Source organism: Bombina bombina, chromosome 4 (assembly GCF_027579735.1).
Source record: "Bombina bombina isolate aBomBom1 chromosome 4, aBomBom1.pri, whole genome shotgun sequence".
Classification (NCBI taxonomy): domain Eukaryota; kingdom Metazoa; phylum Chordata; class Amphibia; order Anura; family Bombinatoridae; genus Bombina; species Bombina bombina.
In genome coordinates, this window is record NC_069502.1 from 107,946,091 (window position 1) to 107,970,486 (window position 24,396).

Genomic DNA, 24,396 nt, shown 5'->3' on the forward strand with positions numbered 1-24,396 from the left:
ATGAATAACTCACTCTTGAACGATTGGCTTTAGTAATTTGTAACTATGTAATGCAACATATGGTCTTATTTCTGTGTGTATCTATTTACTCATCTCTGTCCAAAAATGATTAATTGAATATATATTAATAATTGTAATTCTTTACATTTGGGGAATATAGCTATTTAAACTATATACCACCTTAATACAAAATTATGTTGATTCCACCTTTTGATACAGGCAGTTAATAAATTCACCAATAAGGATCTTAACCAATGAGAAGACAGAGGGTCCTTTTTAATATCTCATATACAACACTTATCTTGCTAAAGCCCTGGTCAGGATGAAACGCGTCGAAAGTAGTGGCATTTGTTGTGTTAATTCATATTATTTTTTTTTATCCTTTGGACTTTTTAAACCCAGGTTAATTCATTGCTGCTTTGAACGTATGTTAATTTATTTCTACACATTCCTGCATGCATTGCACTAAGGGCAGGACCAACAACTCTAGGAAAAAAATACAGCATACCAGTCTGGTTTTGAAATATCGCTATCTGAAATGGCTGTATCAGAGAGGTAATGATAGGTGACGTCAGATGCCATCGGTCACATGGGGTGAACTCGCATTGGGAGCAACACACTGAAGGAGCAACATGGTTGCCAACACCCTCCTGTTACTATAGACTGCCGTGTATCACAGAGGTACCGAATACTATGTTAAGAGACTATGTTATTAACTGCTGATCTTAAACTGAGACGGATATCAGTGTGTTAAGGATCCTTTAACTTTGGTAGTTTAACCTCCGTTTGCTAAACTCCAATGCCGGGACTATCAAGTTCCGAGCCACATGTTGATGGACTGTGTTAACTTTTTTCTGACCTCTTAATAAGACGGACTACAGTTGGTTTAAGATCCTCAAATTTGGTGGTAGAAATCTAAAGGAGATTTTTATTGTAGGATAACAAGCATAATAATCCGAGTTTGTAACATTTGAATTATATTTTTCTCAATCCTGTAGTTTAAATATTTTACTTGCATATTATCTCTTAAGATACATTGTATATCTATTTAAAAGGAAGACGTCCCTATCTACAGAAAAGTTGTTTTATACTGTTCTAAGCTGCTAATAAATGTTTTTTATATTTTTATTTACAGTAAGTGATTACTGATATCATCAGCTCTATAGCTCCCTCACAAACAGATTTGCATGACCATCTTCTTTCATCTTCATCCCGGCTGTGGTCCATCTTCTATCTTCATCCCGGTGGCGGCAGCGAGGTCAGCGGCTATGCTTTTTCCTTTCATCCTATTGGCTGATTTGAATTTGAAGAGTCAAATCAGCCAATAGGAATACAAGGGTACCCCTATATAAAAGGGGTACCTTGCGTTCAATCTTCAGTGTGTGGCTGGAGACTGCATGAAGAGGACCTCTGTGTTGATAGTCTAAAGAAGAGGACCGACGTAGTCACTGACCTTGCCGCCGCCACTGGGATGAAGATAGAAGATGGACTGTGGCCGGAATGAAGATGGAAGAAGATGGAGCCGTGATGGATGAAGATGGAGCGCCGCCGGGATGAAGATGGAGAGCCGCCCAACACCATTAGTGAGGACCAATTTTGGGGTTGGATTTAGTGGGGTTTTTTTGGGGGGGTTTAAGATGAAGGATTTTTTTATTTATAAGTTTATTTGTAGAATAGGGTTTATTATTTTGGGGTGGTTTTTTAGGGGTATTAAATTAGGAATATTTTTTTTTATTTTTGGTAATTTTAATTATTTTTTGTTTTTGTAGGTTTTTAGATTTTTTTGATAAATGTTCGTTTTTTTATTTTTTTTGTAATGTTGACTTTTTATTTTTGGTAATGTAAGTTTTTTTTAAGTAATGTTAGTTTTTTTTAGGGTAAGCTTAGGTTTTAATTATATTTTACAGGTAAGTTTTTCTTTTTTTAGGTAGTTAGTATAGTTTTTATTTTATTTATGGGTATTTTAATTGGGGTTGTTAGGAGGTGTTAGGTTAGGGGGTTTAGTTGTTAATTTATTACTTTGCGTTGTGGGGGAAGGCGGTTTAGGGGTTAATAGTTTATTTATATAGTTTGCGTTGTGAGGGATGTTGGTTTAGGGGTTAACAGTTTGTTTTGTTAGGTTGCGATGTGGGGGGATGACGGTTTAGAGGTTAATAGTTTATTTTGTTAGTTTGCGATGTGGGGGGATGGGGATTTAGGAGTTAACAGTTTATTTTGTTAGTTTGCGATTTGGGGGATGGCGGTTTAAGGGTTAATAGTTTATTTAGATAGTTTGCGATGTGTGGGTTGGCGGTTTGGGGTTAATACTTTTATTTAGTGTTTGCAATATGGGGGATGGGGTTTTAGGGGTTAATACTTTTATTTAGTGTTTGCAGTGTGGGAGGATGGCGGTTTAGGGGTTAATAGTGTAGTTTATCTGTGTAAGTGTACTTTATAATGTATTTTTATTGTATTTTGTGCTACTTTTTTTATTTCGGAAAACAGTTTACCAGAGCAGTATGGATTAAAGCGGAAAAGACTATTACAAAATGGTGATTTCTACCGACTTGTAATATCAGCGGCAGAAAAATGTATAGTGAAATTGCCATTGCGCTAGCGCGAAGTCCATTGTGCTTTACTTGTAATCTCGCCCTTAGTGTTTAATTCCCTTTACCGCCGGGATAGCGCACTCGATAATATGCTATCGGGTTGGTGTGAGAGTTGGGTGTTTTTTTTCCACTTTTTTGCTCCATTGATATTGCGTGATATTTTAGGTTTGGCGTTTTACACTCATCGGGTTAGCAGTTTACTTTCTACTGGTAATATGAGTAGTACCTGGCGCGCGCAAAAAGCTTACTTCTAGAGGAGTTCATGCTCGAGCAGGAGCATTAAAAAACTATCTACTTGTAATCTGGCCCTTAAATAGATATGAAGCCCAAATTTTATCTTTCATGGCTCAGACAGAACATGTGATTTTAAACGACTTTCCAATTCAATTCTAATATCTAATTTGCTTCATTCTCTTGGTATATTTAGTTAAAAAGGATACCTAGGGAGGCTCATGAACAGCAATGTATTACTGGAGCTAGATGCTGATTGGTGGCTTCACAGAAATGTCTCTTTTCATTGGTTTACCAAGGATACCAAGACAATGAAGCAAATTTGATAATGTAAGTAAATTGGAAAGTTGTTTAAAATCACATGGTCCATCTGAATAAATGAAAGAAAAAAATGTGGGTTTCATGTCCCTTTAATGGTCCTTTAACCATGAAAAAATTATAAAGATTCTTAGATTTGAATAAAAATATAAAGCAAGATTAAAAATCTCAGATTTTTTTGGGTAGATTTAATACTATGTGAAATGTTCAACAGTGTTTTTCAAGAAGTATTAGAAACATTTTTGCAACATTGATTTACCACTGATCTAATTGTCACTGGTTATGTTATCCATGACATCTTAAAAACAGAATCCTTGCAAAAATATTTCTGGTGGTATTAATTAATTTATCGTAGTAGTACCGCTTGGGACCCACAGAGCGCTGCTGTTCCCAAGCGGAAACCGACGCTAATCCGACTAGCGCAGCTAATTGGGTCTGTATTTCTACTGTGTATTTAACCCTTTTGCTGGGGTTAAATATACAGTAGTGCAGGGTCACTAGTCTTAAAATGAAATGCATCTAATGTAATAGAGCGTCATTTTTGTTACTTTTATGGCTCTTTAAATGAACATTGTAGTGCAAAAATGACATGCACAAATTTTTTAGAACATGTAATTTTAGCACTACCTACCTTACAAATCTATATTTTTAACCCTGTGTGGGAGCCACAGAGAACTGCCAGTAACAGTTGCATGACCCAGTCGGATAAATAAAAAAGCTTACCATGTCCACTTGACCAATCTTTAAAAATTGGTGTTTGCGCTCTCCAGGAAAACTCATCAGCATAGTTTACTAGAGCTTCCTTTAGTGTCTCATAGCCACAGAGTACAACAACTTTCTGGATTCCCATTTGGATGCTGTACACAGGACCATATGTTTCAGATAGCTGAAAAGAAACAATTTATTACATTAATGATCCTAATTTTAACAACTACGATTTGATAAAATACCAGATGTAATAATAGAGTTTCTGATTATCCTGAAATTTGTGAAATGCTCACAATTTTGGACATATATCTGCCCTCCATGTAGTTATTATGCACATTTTCTTTCAGGGAAAACTAAGACTGTCCCTGCCTCTTCCAAAAATGCCAAATTCTCACATTTACTAACCAGCCTCTTCCCCTGGCCTATATGTAGGGATGGGCGAATGTGTTTATATCCGAATTTGAATGTTAGAACGAATGTTATTGTAGAAATTCGATTTACATAATAGAATGTTGATAAGAACGAATATTCTTAAAAATTCGATTTTCAAATGTTATTTACAGTTTTCGAATGTCACATTCGAATTCGAATGTCACATTTGAATTCGAATGTCACATTCAAATTCGAATGTTACATTCGAATATCACATTCGATTCGAATATTATATTTATAAAACACAATTGTAGACTAGAAACACTATTTTGAATGTCACATTCGAATCGAATATCACATTTGAATCGAATGTCACATTTGAATTTGAATATTACATTTATAAAACACAGTATTAGACTAGAAATACTATTTCGAATTCGAATGTCACATTCAAATCGAATATCACATTCGAATCGAATATCACATTTCAAACACAGTATTAAACTAGAAATACTATTTCAAATTCGAATGTGACATTCAAATTCGAATGTAGCATTCAAATTCGAATATTACATTCATTAAACACAGTTGCAGACTAGAAATACTATTTCAAATTTGAATGTTACATTTCGAAATTGAATGAATACATAGCTAAACATTCTATTATTCGAACGAATATTTTCAAATTTTATTGAAAAATTCTAAAACGAAAATTCGAAAATAGAATGTTAGAATGTTATATAAACATGTATCAAAATTCGTTTTAAATTTCAAATTTTTAGAAACATTCGCCCATCCCTACCTATATGTCTTAAATGACCTTTTATAAATTTAAATAACAAAAAATTTTTTTAAAAATAGGTCTTTTGTTTAGAAACAGACATTGGGGTCCATTTATCATTGTGCGGATGGACATGATCCGCTATAGCGAACCGTGTCCGCCGCACATCGATAAATGCCGACAGTACAGTACACGCTGTCAGCATTTATCATTGCACCAGCAGTTCTTGTGAACTGCTGGTGCAACGCCACCCCCTGTAGATTTGCGGCCAATCGGCCATTAGCACAGGGTATCAATCAACCCAATCGTATTGGGCCGGGTTGATTTTCGGCGATATCTGTCTGCCGCCTCAGAGAAGGTGGACAGGTTATGGAGCAGCAGTCTTTAGACCGCTGCTTCATAACTTGTGTTTCTGGCGAGCCTGAAGGCTCGCCAGAAACACAGGGCATCAAGCTCTGTTCGGAGCTTCATAAATAGACCCCATGTACTAAAACGTTGGTGAACAAGATTCCTGACATTGAAACCTGTCGGCCCACCCTCGCAGAGAATGGGCTGCCAGCATGTACCATTGGAATGCATCCCACTACTCTTGCACAACTGGCCTGTCAATCAACTGTCAATGAACATGTTTCAGGGGTTTTATCTCCACCATCTCAGAGGCAACAGAGAGGGTAAGAAGCAGAGCTTGTATGACTGCTTCTTCTTACACTGCGGAAAGCAAGCCTGCCCAACAAGGCCTCAAAAGCAGCATACGCTGCTTAGTACATTGATCCCATTCTTTTATTACTGGTAAACTAGCATTGATGCAACTTATCAATGCTGTTATGATGCAACAGTATGAGGTTGTCAGAATGCAGAAGTGCTCAGCTATTTTATCTAGCCTGCAAGAGGGAGGGAAGGTCTAATATCGTGGTCTTGCCGCCACGCTTATATACCCTGGCAATCCCTTAACGGCCAGCAGTGTATGGGGTACGATTCGGTGGTTAAGGGGTTAAAACTGATTACATGTAAATTGAACTAACAAAAAAGTAATCTGTACAACTGTTACCTCTGTATAAAAGTTCACTGGCAAAAATGTTTTAATGATGTAAAGAGCTAAAACCTCTCAAGGGTAATTAATAGCAGTGATATTACAAGTTCAAAGCAAAAAGAAGACCATGAAATATCCCTTTCCCCATGGACTTCTATGGAGCGTTTCTCTCTTTTACTTAAGGGCTAAAACAAGGGTGTGCTTGGAGAATTTATCTAAATCCGAAGATGCATTAAGAATATTTTTGTAATACTGTATATATATATATACAGGGGTTGAAAAACATATAGTGGTACCGGACGACCTTGAAATTTGTTGGGACGACAGAAAAATGGGCTGCTATTTTCAACATGTCTGTCATATAAACTTTTGTTTTTATAAAGATTTCTCAAATTAGGTTATTACTACTTTTTTTCTAATACTGCCCCACACAACAAGTTTCATATAAAAAATAAAGGCATTGTAGAGGCTTTTGTAGTATACTCACAGTAACACTGCACTTCTCAGGTCTATATTATCAAATGATAGGGGGATATATATCAGAAAACAAGGTGTCTATAATACATAAATAATTAATCCCCTAATCTAGTCAGTATAAAATATGCCAGACCTGAAAAAGATGATGGTTAAAAGTTTGTAGAGGTGAGTTCTACACTTTAATGTCTTAGTTTTTTTAGCAACCTTACGGCTAGATTTGGAGTTTTGTCGGTAACGACCCGAAAAACTAACGCCGGCTTTTTTCTGGCCGCACCATAAAAATAACTCTGGTATTGAGAGACCACATAAAGGCTGCGTTAGGCTCCAAAAAAACGGAGCGTAGAGCATTTTTAACGCAGCTTCAACTCTCAATACCAGAGTTGCTTACGGACGCGGCCAGCCTCAAAAACGTGCTCGTGCACGATTCCCAAATAGAAAACAATGGGGCTGTTTGGGCTGAAAAAAAACCTAACACCAGCAAAAAAGCTGCGTTCAGCTCCTAACGCAGCCCCATTGTTTGCTATGCGGAAACACTTCCTACGTCTGCACCTAACACCCTAACATGTACCCCGAGTCTAAACACCCCTAACCTTACACTTATTAACCCCTAATCTGCCGCCCCCACTATCGCTGATCCCTGCATATTATTATTAACCCCTAATCTGCCGCTCCGTAAACCGCCGCTACTTACATTATCCTTATGTACCCCTAATCTGCTGCCCTAACATTGCCGACCCCTATATTATATTTATTAACCCCTAATCTGCCCCCCACAACGTCGCCTCCACCTGCCTACACTTATTAACCCCTAATCTGCCAACCGGACCTGAGCGCTACTATAATAAAGTTATTAACCCCTAATCCGCCTCACTAACCCTATCATAAATAGTATTAACCCCTAATCTGCCCTCCCTAACATCGCCGACACCTAACTTCAAACATTAACCCCTAATCTGCCGACTGGAGCTCACCGCTATTCTAATAAATGTATTAACCCCTAAAGCTAAGTCTAACCCTAACACTAACACCCCCCTAAGTTAAATATAATTTATATCTAACGAAATTAATTAACTCTTATTAAATAAATTATTCCTATTTAAAGCTAAATACTTACCTGTAAAATAAATCCTAATATAGCTACAATATAAATTATAATTATATTATAGCTATTTTAGGATTTATATTTATCTTACAGGTAACTTTGTATTTATTGTAACCAGGTACAATAGCTATTAAATAGTTAAGAACTATTTAATAGCTAAAATAGTTAAAATAATTACAAATTTACCTGTAAAAGAAATCCTAACCTAAGTTACAATTAAACCTAACACTAGACTATCAATAAATTAATTAAATAAACTACCTACAATTACCTACAATTAACCTAACACTACACTATCAATAAATTAATTAAATACAATTGCTACAAATAAATACAATTAAATAAACTAGCTAAAGTACAAAAAATAAAAAAGAACTAAGTTACAAAAAATAAAAAAATATTTACAAACATAAGAAAAATATTAAAACAATTTTAAACTAATTACACCTAATTATTTTAACTATTTTAGCTATTAAATAGTTCTTAACTATTTAATAGCTATTGTACCTGGTTAAAATAAATACAAAGTTACCTGTAAAATAAATATAAATCCTAAAATAGCTATAATATAATTATAATTTATATTGTAGCTATATTAGGATTTATTTTACAGGCAAGTATTTAGATTTAAATAGGAATAATTTATTTAATAAGAGTTAATTAATTTCGTTAGATTTAAATTATATTTAACTTAGGGGGGTGTTAGTGTTAGGGTTAGACTTAGCTTTAGGGGTTAATACATTTATTAGAATAGCGGTGAGCTCCGGTCGGCAGATTAGGGGTTAATAATTGAAGTTAGGTGTCGGCGATGTTAGGGAGGGCAGATTAGGGGTTAATACTATTTATTATAGGGTTAGTGAGGCGGATTAGGGGTTAATAAATTTATTATAGTAGCGCTCAGGTCCGGTCGGCAGATTAGGGGTTAATAAGTGTAGGCAGGTGGAGGCGACGTTGAGGGGGGCAGATTAGGGTTTAATAAATATAATATAGGAGTCGGCGGTGTTAGGGGCAGCAGATTAGGGGTACATAAGGATAACGTAGGTGGCGGCGCTTTGCGGTCGGCAGATTAGGGGTTAATAAGTGTATGTAGGTGGAGGCGACGTTGTGGGGGGCAGGTTAGGGGTTAATAAATATAATACAGGGGTCGGCGGTGTTAGGGGCAGCAGATTAGGGGTACATAAGGATAACGTAGGTGGCGGTCGGCAGATTAGGGGTTAAAAAAAATTATTCGAGTGTCGGCGATGTGGGGGGACCTCGGTTTAGGGGTACATAGGTAGTTTATGGGTGTTAGTGTACTTTAGAGTACAGTAGTTAAGAGCTTTATAAACCGGCGTTAGCCCAGAAAGCTCTTAACTACTGACTTTTTTCCTGCGGCTGGAGTTTTGTCGTTAGATTTCTAACGCTCACTTCAGAAACGACTCTAAATACCGGAGTTAGAAAGATCCCATTGAAAAGATAGGATACGCAATTGACGTAAGGGGATCTGCGGTATGGAAAAGTCGAGGATGAAAAGTGAGCGTTAGACCCTATTTTGAGTGACTCCAAATACCGGCGGTAGCCTAAAACCAGCGTTAGGAGCCTCTAACGCTGGTTTTCACGGCTAACGCCAAACTCCAAATCTAGGTCTTAGCTTGTACCCTATCAATGGCTGCACAGTGGAGACGGCAGAGGGTATCATAATTACTTATTCCTACTTTTCTTATTTATCATTCTCCTTGTCTTGCTGTAAAAGGATGTGTAAAAAAAAAAACCTTGTAAAGGTATGCCTGAAGACTCTTGCGGAAACAGGGGCATACGGAGCTTGATAAATCGGCCTGTAGTCTTTTTTTCTGTCCTTTGAGTTGTTATAAATATATATATATATATATATATTATGCACCTTTATTACACAAGGTGCATAACCTGTCCGCCTGCTCTGAAGCCGCGCACAGAAATCACAATACGATCGGGTTGATTGACACCCCCTGCTAGCGGCTGATTGGCTGTGAATCTGCAGGGGGCGGCATTGCACTTGCATTTCACAAGAACTGTTGACATTTATCGATGTGCAGCGGACATGATACACTACATTGTATCATGTCTGCTCGCACTTACATAAATCTACCCCTACATATGAAAGTACCACTCCTGAGGATAATTTTGCACAAAAAATATTGTGTCTTTTACATTTTTTAAAAGCATGTTTATACCAAGGTTAATCCCAGACATAAAACAGTCCACTTTTAAGTTAAACTAGAGATATTTTATTTTTGTAGCAAAGTAAAGCAATTATTCACTACAACTCATAAGATATATCATAAGATATGAGATGATGCTATTATTCTAAAGTGAAATAATATACTGGCGAGTATTATAGATGCACCAAATACTTATTCTAATGAATGATTGCTTTACTTTGCTGTAAAAATAAAATATATTTAGTTTAACTTAAAGTGGACTGTTTTATGTTTGGAATTAACCTTGGTATACACATACTTTTAAAAAATTATTAAAAAAGATTATCCTCAAGAGTGGTACTTTCATATGTAGGAGCCAAATTATCATAGTGCGAGCGGACATGATCCACTGTAGCGGATCATTTCCGCCGCACATCGATAAAAGCCGACAGCATACGCCTGAAATGCTTGTGTGCAATGCTGCCGCCTGCACATTGGCGGCCAATCGGCCACTAGCAGGGGGTAGTAATCTACCCCATAGTCTTTTTTTCTATCCTTTAAGTTATTATAAAAATATCTTACTACAGTGCCTTTTCCTATATGTAAGGGTAGAGGATAATAGATATAAATTATATGCCACCTAATTGACCATAATTACAATTTTAAAAATAATAGAAGTCCTTTGGAGACTCATGTAGCAACAATTGTTTAAAACATTATAAATAAATATATTTATATCTATATATATGTGTGTGTGTGAATACCTATAGTTTTATATATATATATATATATATATATATATATATATATATATATATATATATATATACAGGTCCGCCACTAGAAAGTTGGGGCCCTTGACTTAACTATTAATCAGGGCCCCCCTTCCCCTTGACAATTTTTTACCAAGTGACTAAAACGTATATGCACTTTATTCTTAAGTGTCTATTTAAACTTGGAAATGTTGTAAAGGTAGTAACATACAAACACACAGACACACTCATATACTGAAACACACACACAAACTCACATATAAGGATTCATATTTAGACACTCTAGCAGACACGCAAAGAAACACACAAACACACTCAGACACAGACATCCAAACAGACACTAAGCACTTTATTACATTGACAAGTAATGAGGTAGACTACAGTTTTGTAAAAAAAGGAGATTTAGAAAACAAAATATGGAGATCTGATTATCTTTTTGTAAAGGAAGATGCCAACTAAATGATGACAACAGCATGCAGTGGCTGAAAGGAAGGGCCCTGAACTGCCTAAACAATAATTTAAAGGTTAAATGGTGGATTAGTGACTTCCGTAAAGGTCTCATTAGTCTCAAAGTCTGTAGAAAGATGTGAATAATCAGTAGTAAGATCAAAATGTCCTAAAAAGGAACAGACAATGGACACACACACACAAACTCAAACTTGCACATACACCCAAGGAAACACAGACAGAGACAGCCTCAGAAAACACACAAAGACATATATACAAACAGAGAGACACCCACAGAAAACACACAAAGACATATACACACAGAGAGACAGCCACATAAAACACAGAAAGATATACATACACACACCCTCACTGAGACATCCACAGAAAACACACAAAGTCATACACACACCCTCACAGAGACACCCACAGAAAACACACATCCTCACAGAGACATCCACACAAAACACAGACATACATACACACACACACACCCTCACAGAGACATCCACAGAAAACTCAGACATACACACCCACCCTCACAGAGGCATCCAGAGAAAATACACAAAGGCAAACATACACATACCTTCGTAGAGACACCCATAGAAAAAGCTCAAAGACATATGCACACACCCTCACAGACATCCACAGAAAATGCACAAAGACATACACACTCACCACACAGACATCCACAGAAAATGCACAAAGCCATACACACCCACCCTCACAGAGAGACCTACAGAAAAAAAATACATACACACTCATAGAGACACAAACCAAAGCACAAAGACATAAACACAGACACCCACAGAAACACTCACAGGAGGAAACATTTATGCCCCTAAATCAACAGTGTATGACATGCATGATAAAAAAAATTGCAGAAATTAAGAGATCACTTTTTAAAGAATCATATTTGTAAATGTGTAAACAAAAATAATTCTGTGAATTCAAAATTGTACACTAATGATCGGGTAGATGGCTAGATGAAGAAAAGTACTTTTAAAAGGTTGACATATGTTTGTTTATTTTTTCCCCATTTTCCCCAACCAAGAGCACCACTTCAAATATAGTGTACACATGGTCCCATCTGTCAGCTGTACTTATGGATTTTGAAAATGCTGTACTCTATATGGTCTTGGAGGAACCATAAGCTGTGGTACTCATACCATAATATCTGGTTAAATGCAGGATTTAGGCTTGTTGGTATGTATTTCAAAATTAAGTCAGCTGTAGTGTAAACTGAACAGTTTTAAGTTAACCTGTCTCATTTCAAACACTGAACAATCTTAGTCTGAGTGTATAACATTTTATGCGGATGTAAAAATCTTAGCTAAAATGCCTCCTTGCATCTGGAAAGTCCTTGCATAAAGGGGCAGTAAACTGGAATGTTATATATATATATATATATATATATATATATATATTATATATATATATATATATATATATATAAATAAAAATAAAAAAATGCATATCTGCCAAAAGGGCACCTACCATTTGTGTATTGAGGAGGAAACATTTCTGCATGGTTTTAAATATAGAATTTCTACAGCTTTGTCAAATAATCATAAATACAATGCTGCCACACCATACAACTACTACCACACTGAAGTTACAATCCAAAATTGCACAAAGAAGTAAAAAACATTTGCTAAGTAAGTCCTACCTCCTCTGCAAATGAAAGTGATCTCAGGAGCACACTGAGTCAGACTGTCTCACACTGTGCATAGTGCTTTAGTGCACACTCAGAAATCCTCTCAAATGCTAATACTTTACTCCTTGTAATAACATTTCCCATGCTCAATTAGCACCCTGCTGTAGTACCCACTGGTGGCTGCCAAAATTTAAAAAAATGTTTTTTTTTTTTTTAGTTCTTGCCCCATGGGGCCCCCCTGGCCAATTGGACCCCTGACAGGAGTCACCCCTGTCACCCTCTGATGGTTGCCCTGTATATATATATGTATATATATATATATATATATATATATATATATATATATATATATATATACATATATATATATATATATATATGTATATATATATATATATATATATATATATATATATATACATATATATATATATATATATATATATATATATATATATATATATATATATATATATAAACAGGGGTTTAAAAACCCTGTCGTCCGGTAGTCCGGGATGACTGCAAAATAAGCCGGGGTGACTTGGGCAAAGCTGACCCAAGAATATTGTAATATTTTCTATTTTACTAATATTACATGTATTTTATTTAAATGTATTACCCGCGCACAGGCTGTTTGCAAGTACTGTGTGCGGGCTTCTCAAAGATAAAGTCAGAGGTGGGTGCAGATGAGCTGCCATACAGCTTGCTGTTGCTGAGCCATGCGTCTCGCCTGTGCAGGGAACCGGCGGTAATTACTGAACAACAGTTAATGGCAGCAAAGCAGCATTGCTGGTAACTACCAGTAGAGCTGTGATTCAAGCTCAATAACAATTTTTGCCCACTTCAAACCAACCAATAGAGTTTATTATTTATGTTGTGCTGTGGTGTACTGGGCAGGGGGCTAAGATCATATACAGGAAACATGCAATAATGCACCATTGTTTCTGCTGCTATTTATTTTGTTTAATGACTGGAGAAATGCTTTAAAATTACAGCCGACACAGGAAAACACACAGTAACAGCGTGTCCTTGTGTGCCCCCACCCCATCATTTTTTAAGAGTCTCCTGAGTCCTACCTCAAGAATAAGCTGTCAGGATTTTTCTGTTAAAGTGATTGTAAATCTGAGCTTTTAAAAAAATGCTAGGATTTATCATCACTAAAAATAAACTGTAGTTTCAGTCATCCATTATTAAAAAAGGGTGTTAAACTCACCCTTTCTGTCCCGGGGCAGTTTGCTAAAGTCAGCAGATTTGGCTGCCCATGGTACAGCTCTGTTTATCAATGAACAAGTATAAAAACACGTTCTGCGCTAAAGATCCCCAAAGACAATAATATAGATAATAAATATAAAATATATATTAACAATTGAGAATCAGTGATAATGGGAAGTTCTCATCAAAATAATGTCCAATATGTGCCACAGAATAGATTAAAATGAGATCCGGTGTTATACCGGCACAATACCTCTCCCCACTTGGCTCTGCTTTGTGTCATTTTCTGACTGTGTATTATGATAATGCCGACTGAATCTTCATCTGTGGTGACGTTCCTCCCAGTAGTATACACGCTGAGTCAAAACTCCACAGAGGAGTATGGTGTGTTGTTCGGCGTATGAACCCAGGTATCCAGATGATGACATCACTCAATAGCGTGTCCGATATCTAGGTGCTGCTCCACTGATGCTGAGTTCTTTTTCTCTCAGCCAACAAAGACATGAAAAATTCACAGCAATCCCACAGGGTGAAGTCTGATACAGGGAGCAGGAAGGAAATTTAAAAATTTGTCAGAAAAATCTAATGCTCATATGAAATTCAAAGTACCACCCGACAGTCTAAAGAGGCAGAGGTGCTGAGCGTGGACTACAATTTTATTAGTGTGGATGCGTTTATGGAAATAGAGAAAAGTGGTGCCCTGCTAGAAAGCGGAACTTATGAAGGCCATTGACATTGGGGTCCATTGACATTGGGGTCCAGACTTCAGCCTGTGGGACTGCAGTGAATTTACTTGGCGGATGACCTTGGTTTCTGTACACCTGCATGTATACCTTCTTATGCTGTTTAACATTTTTATCCTGTAAGTGCATTATTGTTTTTTGCGCTTTATGTGTAACTCTAATAAACACACTTGAATCGAGGTTGCGCTCTTGTTCCCTTTTCTGTTTTTCTGTTTATCAATGAGGTGATAGTGCTTAGGTCTGTAAGAAGCTGCCGGTGTTCTGTCGATTTTTGCTACCCGTCAAATTTTGCTACTCCTCTCATTACGCATGCGCACACTTTAAGTCACTGCATTCCACATATGTTGTAAAGAATGTGTGGAATGCAGTGGTGTACAGTATCTCACAAAAGTGAGAACAACCCTTAAATTTTTGTAAATATTTTATTATATCTTTTCATGTCACAACACTAAAGAAATGACACTTTGCTGCAATGTAAAGTAGTGAGTGTACAGCCTGTATAACAGTGTAAATTTGCTGTCCCCTCAAAATAACTACATAGCTATTAATTTCGAAACTGTTGGCAACAAAAGTGAGTACACCCCTAAGTGGAAATGTCCGAATTGGGCCCAACTAGCCATTTTTCCTCCCCGGTGTCATGTGACTCATTAGTGTTACAAGGTCTCAGGTGTGAATGGGTAGCTGGTGTGTTAAATTTGGTGTTATCGCTCTCACACTCTCTCATACTGGTCACTGGAAGTTCAACATAGCACCTAATGGCAAAGAACTCTCTGAGGATCAGAAAAAAAGAATTGCTGCTCTACATAAAGATAGCCTAGTCTATCAGAAGATCGCCAAGACCATGAAACTGAGCTGCAGCCCGGTAGGCAAGACCATACAGTGGTTTCACAGGACAGGTTCCATTTAGAACAGGACTTGCCATGGTCGACCACAGAAGTTGAGTGCACGTGTTCAGCGTTATATCCAGAGGTTGTCTTTGGGAAATAGATGTAAGAGTGCTGCCAGCATTGCTGCAGAGGTTAAAGAGGTGGGGGGGTCTGCCTGTCAGTACTCAGACCATACACTACACGCTGCATCAAATTGGTCTGCATGGCTGTCGTCCCAGAAGGAAGCCTCTTCTAAAGATGATGCACCAAGAAAGCCTGCAAACAGTTTGCTGAAGACAAGCAGACTAAGGACATTACTGGAACCATGTCCTGTGGTCCGATGAGACAAAGATAAACTTATTTGGTTCAGATGGTGTCAAGCGTGCAACCAGGTGAGAAGTACAGACAAGTGTGTCTTGCCTACAGTCAAGCTTGGTGGTGGGAGTGTCATGGTCTGGGCCTGCATGAGTGCTGCCAGCACTGGGGTGCTACAGTTCATTGAGGGAACCATGAATGCCAAGATGTACTGTGACATATTGAAGCAGAGCATGATCCCCTCCCTTCAGAGGCTGGGCCGCAGGGCAGTATTTCAACATGATAACGACCCCAAACACAGCTCTAAGACGATCACTGCCTTGCTAAAGAAGCTGAGAGTAAAGGTGATGGACTGGCCAAGCATGTCTCCAGACCTAAACCCTATTGAGCATCTGTTGGGCATCCTCAAACGGAAGGTGAGGGAGTGCAAGGTCTCTAACATCCACCAGCTCCAGGATGTCGTCATGGAGGAGTGAAAGAGGACTCCAGTGGCAACCTGTTAAGCTCTGGTGAACTCCATGCCCACGAGGGGTAAGGCAGTGCTGGAAAATAATGGTGGCCATACTAAATATTGACACTTTGGGCCCAATTTGGACATTTCCACTTAGGGGTGTACTCACGTTTGTTGCCAATGGTTTAGACATTGATGGCTGCGTGTTGAGTTATTTTGAGGGGACAGCAAATTTACATTGTTATACAGGCTGTACACTCACTGCTTTTCCTTGTAGCAAAGTGTAATTTCTTCAGTGTTCACATGAAAAGATATAATAAAATAATTACAAAAATGTGAGATACTGTATGTGCGCACATGTGCACAGAGAGGGTAGCAAAATATGACAGATAGATAGCAAATCTTGCGCAGCTTGCATGCATAGAAAAAGCATTGAGATATGCTATCTACCCATCAAATTTATCTACCCCTCTCAGTGCGCTTGTGCACACATACCTCACTGCATTCCACAATGCTTTACAACATATGTAGAATGCAGTGACGTAATCTGCGCGCATGAGCAATGAGAGGGTAGCAAAAATTGACAGAACACTGGTTTGACTACAAATCTCCTGCACGGCACTGCAGCAATAATGTGATAGAAATCAGCCTGTGAGTCTGTTGCTAGAAGTTCTAATTCTATAATAAAATACTAAATATAAATATGCACTGTGACACTTTTTTTTCTGAAGAAGAAGGTTTACTAAACTGTTTCAAGTTATATCAATCTATCGTCAGTCTTTAGTGGTGTCTTTCAGTCATAGGAAACAAGTGGTGTGCAAAAATGCTTTATATCAAGCCAATTCTGCTATCACATGATTTAGGATATAAAATAATAAAATATGGGGGGGCGGAGCTAACCACCGTTGAGAGCGGTCACATAAGATAGGAGCTCCGCTCATAAATTAGACAAAAAAGCCTTTTTCTGCCTATAAAGAGGGTAAGAAATTAATCCACAGATACCTCAGGGCCCCCTGCATTACGGGCATTATTAAGAAAGGACCAAATCTACTCTGAGAGGATCTGTTTGATTCTCCCCTCGCTACCCAGGGGCTCCAGCTTGCCTAGAGTCAAGCACCTTACGCCTGGCTGGTCAAGATTCTCTCCCTCATACCGGATCCTTCTGCACCGGTGAAGAACCTACTCACCCTGCCCAAGGGAACCAGTAAATTCAAAGACAAGGAGACCGCTGAGGACAGCTTCCTGGATTCATCTGTCACCATCACTACGGATCACATACCTGAGGAGGGGAGACCGGCACAGACATACAATAGCTACAGAGCGGTTACATTAGAAGAACTGACCACCACACAGATCGGAATCCGGTGCAGAATGGTCTGGATTTGTCAGTGCTGGAGAGCCCAGCAGCCTGCTGGGTTCACATTATACACTATTTATAATTATGGCACAGGCTATGAAGAAAAAACAAAAACATCAGGAGAACCCTAAAAGGACTCTGACAGATCACTTTAATAGTAAAAATACTTCTGATCAAGAAGTTTCAAATGATGATTCCAGAGATTCCACTGCCTTCTATAGCAGAAATACCAAACCTGATAACATACATAAAGACCGCTCCACCCTGTCACAGTCAACTTTCTTAGACTCCATTAAAGCTCTCTCCAATAAGATGGACACCCACTATACATCCCTCCACCAGGATCTGCGGTAATCCGTTGGTGAACTCAAGCGAGATATTTCCTCGCTTGGTGAGCAAACTGAGGCACTGGAGAGGAAACATGAAGATCTAACTGTAGACCACACCAATCTACTCTCCTACTCTCAGAACCTGGCGGAGCAAATCTCCGATTTAGAGGCTAAGCTAGCGGACATAGAAGATAGATCCCATAGAAACAACTTGAGAATCAGAGGGATTTCGGAAGATATAGGTATGGCGGGGCTCATGGAATATCTACATGGTCTGTTTAAGGAATTATTCGGGCCATCTCCAGCCCAAGAACTCCTGATAGATAGAGCCCATAGAGCCCTCCGCCCTCACAACTCGACCTCTGACACTCCAAGGGATGTCATCCTTAGACTCCACTACTACACTACTAAGGAGAAAATCTTGAGAACCTCCTTTACCAATAAACCCTTTAAAGAGCCATACCAAAAAATAAAAATGTATCCAGATATATCCCCACACACCCTTGCCAAAAGAAGGACTTTTCAACAATTCACACAAGTCTTACGGCAGCATAACGTGAAATATAGATGGGGATTTCCTGTGAAGATCTTCTTCCAATATGATGACCATTCCTACATGATCTCATCGCTGGAGCAGGGCTTGAAAATGCTTGATACCCTCGGGCTGTCCTCTTCCTCAGATCTGAATCATAGGCCTGCAGAAGGCCCCAAATCTTTGAACACATCTGCCTTGGAATGGCAGCCACAACAATTAGCTAATACCCAACAGGCCAAAAGAAAAGACTGCTTACAACCGAAGGACATCACCTAATATTTCACACCATAGTATGTTCCATCCACGGAACTCTATTTCAGACTATGAGTAAACTGAGCTCACGCACGGGTACATATCTTACCCAAAAATAGCTCTGCATGACCTGATCACTCTCCCACTGACTCCTCGAGGCAGACCTTTAACCATCTGAAAAATCCCCATATGGGATCTTACGTCTTCGTTTTTTTACTGGACTGAGCTCCTCACCCATTATAAATAGGAGCCTACGTACGGTTACATAACTTACCCCTTGACTGCTCCTTTGTCCAGAGATTCTTCAGCATACATTTCATCAAGAGGAAACCAATCTACAGGTACATGTGGAGCTCACATACGGGTACAAATCTTACCCCCTAATAGCTCTTATGTAGATTTTACCTCATTGTTATGTTATATCTGTATCCTATAAAAATAGGGGTTTAGAAACCCTTACCATACACAACCTATTTAATATGTTTTAAGATGCTCTATAGTTTTAGCATATGTATGGGAAAATCTCTTAAGCTTATTTCAATAGAAACAGCTAAAATAGAATTATATATCTAACACTATAGAACTCGCTAGCCTTATTCAAATGTTAATTATCTCTTGTCACTTCACTGTTAATATGTTATTATTTACGATGTTTATCTTATTGTATGGTTTATTACACTTTTTCCTTCTCATACTAAACCCGCAGACCAAGTTTACTAGTGACTAAGTTCCTTTACCTTCTCAAGAAGCCCCCTTAGCAGCTAACGGCATAAACACATACCCTTCTATGAGATATACTATACCTTACGAATTCCCCCTCTTCGAAATCACTCAACCTTCACTTCATTATAATTGGAACCAAGATATGTACTCTGATACCTCCAAGTTCTAACTTTATGACTCCCCTCTATGTAAGAATTAGCTTTAAACAGTTTACCAATTTTATACAACCTCTACCTTCATCTCCTAAAGCACCTGACAGACAACACTCGCTTCACCCACTTTGGTCTGCTGGTTTGGGATTACCCCCCATACCCAATCTACCCCACTTATTCATTTTACTGATGGTTACTTTACTTAAGTTCTATAATCTACTTTTTGGAGTCATGTACATTACTTTTATCCCATGGACATTTCGGCCTACTCCCCCCTCTTCACACCAAAGGTCTCCTTTCAGACAAACTTGAGATCCTGATATCTACCAAAAATTATGGACTCACTCCCCCTGTAAAGACATCTCCCACCACTATCTCTCATTATAGGTTCATCAGTATACTTGGACAATGCACACTAGTTGAAATAAAGGATTAGGATTCTGGGAATACACATATTGACGACTCCATACATAGGAATTCATATATGTTTTAGTCAGAACTGATATCTAGATAGTTTACACTCTATATCCGCTTTACCCATATGTGGATTTAAGATAATCCCCAAATCGGGTCTTTACTCTAGATTTCCTTAACTTTATACTACACCTTTTCTTATTTGGGGGAAATCAACTTCTCCGGTACCCTTTACCTTCCCCTCATTCACTACACATTACACTTAGAGGCATATTTAAGAAAATGTCTTGCGGACCTGATCCGACAGTGAGGATCAGGTCCGCAAGACATTGCTGAATGCGGAGAACAATACGCTCTCCGCATTTAACATTGCACCAGCAGCTCACAAGAGTTGCTGGTGCAACGCCACATTCTGCTGACTCGCGGCCAATGGGCCGCCAGTAGGGGGTGTCAATCAACCCAATCGTACTCGATCGGGTTGAATTGTTGCGATTCCTGTCCACCTGCTCAGAGCAGGTGGACAGGGTTATGGAGCAGCTGTTTTTGTAACCGCTGCTTCATAACTGCTGTTTCTGGCGAGTCTGAAGACTCACCAGAAACACGGGCCATCAAGCTTTCGGAGCTTGATAGATAGGCCCCTTAGAATTCACTTTGAACATATCTATTCTCCTGTCAGCTCTCTACCACCTTACAACATCTAGCCTTATATAGGTTAGCCCATTAGTTCTCCGCCCCCCACACCTGGTTCTTGACCTTCTTTTTATTTAAAGTGGCTCCTGACCGCTAAATATTTCTAATTCTTTCTTATAAGTCACAATATAGTTATATATACCCTTTATCATAGCAGAGGGTGCCTACCTGAATCTCCACATCACCCTTTTAGCCTTCTGAGACCCAGGGAGAGGATCTCCCCCCTCACCTCCCACCCCCCCTTTTTTTTCTCCCTCTCCCCTCTCTCTCTTCCCTCTCTATTTAATATCCCCTAGGTCTCCACCTTTATCCCCCCTAACATGGAAGGTTTGCACCTTCTCTCGCTAAATGCACAAGGACTTAACTCCCCTACTAAGCAGCCTACTCTTTAACCACCTAAACAAGACCAAAACGGATGTAGCTTTCATCCAAGAGACCCACTGCACTGCCACCTTAGGCATCACATGCACCTCCAAAAAATATCCTATAGTCATTCAAGCCCCCTTCCAATCTAAATCTAGAGGCGTAGCCATTTTTCTTAGCAAAAATATTACATATGATCTCATATATGAGGAATCTGATCCTCAAGCCAGATTTATTATTCTTGTTTGTAAGTTAAATAGCCATCTGGTTACTTTAGTGAACATTTATGCTCCTAATTCTAAAAAAATGCATTTTCTTCGGAAACTCCTTGGATCGGTGTCAGCCTTGAAACAGGGGGAACTCATTTTGGGGGGAGACTTTAATCTTACATGGGATCATACCCTAGATAGAGCAGATCCCAGGATTTCAACACCTGATAGATCCACACAATCCCTCTCTAGGGCCTTCCGGACTCTTATTGGTCAATACAACCTATATGACGCATGGAGATCATTTCACCCACAAGAGAAAGACTTCACTTTTTACTCTCCACCACATAAATCACACATCCGCAATGACTATTTCTTCACGAGCTCCCAGCTCTTAGACAACATCTCTTACATCAAAATCTCTTCTATATCCTGGTCAGATCATGACGCCCTAAACCTATTACTTGGCCCATACATAACAAATACCTCCCCTCCCTCATGGCGCCTACAAGATTGGATCCTCACGGACCCTATCTTTAAATCTGAACTCCAAGAAAGGATATCAGAATTTCTCAGTATAAATGATAACTTCCAAACTTCCACAGAGAACTTATGGGCCATACTTAAGGCAGTCTTGAGAGGACATTTTATTCAGATTGAGACAGTGGCATGTACAAAAAGAGGGGCTTCCCTGGCTGCGCTGTCTATTCAGTTAAGAACCCTGAAGAAGAAACTCCACGCCTCCTACTCCAGTTCTATTAATGACGAAATCATAGCTGTTTCTAAGCGAATTTGAGAATTAGAACTACAGAGAGTACACACAATGCTAGAGAAATTCAAGAGTATAGATTACCACCAAGACAATAAAGCCTCCACCCTATTAGCGCAGAAACGTAGACACCGTACAGCCCAATCCAAAATCTTAGCAATTAAAAATGAAACTGGAAATTTGATATACTCCCCTAAAGATATAGGAGATACTTTCAAGCACTTTTACCAGGTACTTTATAACATAGAGTCTGACCTAACCGTCCCCTCTCTCCCCTCAGTAGAAATATCTGAATTCCTTGACACTCTGCAACTACCTAGATTAGAAACCAATGACACATCCGCCCTAACAGCCCAAATTAGCTTAGAAGAGTTACAGAAGGTCATCAAATCCCTGAAATTGGGTAAATCACCAGGCCCGGGTGGGTATACAGCCAGATTTTATAAAACCTTTCTGCCCTTATTGGCTCCCATCTTATCCCGAATGTTCCAGGAAGTCATGAATAGAGGCTCCTTTAATACAGAATTTTTGGAGGCCACTGTTGTGACGATCCTGAAACCAGAAAAACACCCAGAGGAATGTAGTAGTTACCGCCCAATATCAATTTGGATACCAAATTGTACGCTAAATTATTAGCTAACAGACTTACGAAAGTTATCCCATCTTTAGTTCACACAGATCAGATGGGATTCATCCCACATAGAGAAGGCCCAGATGTTACCAGACGTATTCTGGGTGTTTTTTCGGTGGCCTCTAGACAGGGAACTCCGTTTCTGGCCCTGTCGTTGGATGCAGAAAAGGCTTTCGACCTGGTCAGATGGGATTATCTATGGCAGACCATGAGAATATTTGGACTCCCAAACTCTTTCATTCAAGCCGTACAAGCTCTATACACACACCCTACCACTAAAGTCAGAGGAGTAGGCTTTCAGTCCACCACTTTCAGTATATCCAATGGCACTAGGCAGGGCTGCCCATTATCTCCCCTCTTATTTGCCCTAGCTATTGAACCCCCTCGCTCAGGCCATCAGATTAGACCCTTATATTAGAGGTCTATCCCTGGGTAATTGATCCCATAAGATCTCACTTCATGCAGATGATGTCACTCTCTTCTTGACTTCTCCCAAGGAGTCCTACCTGCTGTATTTACTACTCTCAGAACTTTTGGTCTGATGGGTTACTACAAACTCAACATCTCTAAGACGGAAGCCTTGTCCATAAATGTGCCTACCCAAGACCTCACTGATCTCCAGAGATTATATAAATTTCGTTGGAACTCAGATTCAATTAAAGTCTTAGGGGTATTTTTAAGTCCGGACCCCACAATCACTGTTGCCCTAAACTATACAGAAAGATTGCCAAAATTCCGTAAATTGCTTAATACGTGGGAGTTCAGAGAGATCTCCTGGTTGGGAAGAATTGCGGCAATCAATATGTAATTCTTACCCAAGATAACCTATCTATTTAGATGCCTACCACTTAATATCCCCAGACCCATTCTTAATAGATTACACAGCCTAATCACTACATACGTCTGGAAAGATAAACGCCCCAGGACATCCAGACATACATTAGAGAGGCCAATTGCTCAAGGAGGCCTATATCTTCCTAATCTTATCCTCTATTATAATGCTGCTAGGCTATCACACCTCCTCGGTTGGAACAATGTAGAAAGATCTCCAGGCTAGTATTACATTGAGACCTCCCTTCTTCCACCACACCTCTCACCCCCTGATCTTATCTGGATAACCCCCCAGGAACTCCACAAAATACACCCCATTTTACAGGATACCTTTCAGTTTTGGGATCAAATCAGGCATACCCCGAATATAGCCCCTCATACATCCCCGGCCCTTACCCTAGCCAGCGCTTTACACTGTCTTCTGGACTCCCACCCGGAATTTTGGCAGAACCTACAGATTCACTTTGTAACGGACTTCTATGAAAACGATTTGTGGCTCTCACACCCTCAGTTCTGCAATCAATTTTACCTCCCGGCTCGACTATGATTTGAAGCATTTCGTTTGAGCGCTTGGTTACGTTCTTGGGGATATCCTAAACAAACACTCAGATCCCTGTCACATTGGGAAAATAAATGGACTCAGGCTCATAACATTAAACACTCCTTATCTTTTCACTATAACCTACTTCTTAACTCTCTTACACAACAGAAGATTTCACAGCATCAAGCATGGGTAAGGGAAATAGGTTTTACGGTTGACATCGGTACCTGGAATGAACGAATCTCTCTAATCAAAAAACTTCTACATTGTGCCACATGGGAACTATTCTATAAAATTCTGGTTAGATGGCATTTAGTCCCAACCACCTTGCACAAAATTTACAATACCCATTCCCCTAAATGCTGGAGGCAAT

The 24,396-nt window shown here is 39.0% G+C and overlaps 1 protein-coding gene across 2 annotated transcripts in view; it reads right to left on the reverse strand.

The window, feature by feature from the left end:
- Positions 1-24,396, reverse strand: part of LOC128655962 (cytochrome P450 2K1) — a 103,099-nt gene that overhangs the window by 55,358 nt on the left and 23,345 nt on the right. For both annotated transcript variants that reach the window (XM_053709572.1, XM_053709573.1), the window contains one exon: positions 3,861-4,023. In XM_053709572.1, coding sequence (XP_053565547.1) covers positions 3,861-4,023 — 163 coding nt within the window. The remainder of the gene's footprint in view (positions 1-3,860; positions 4,024-24,396) is intronic.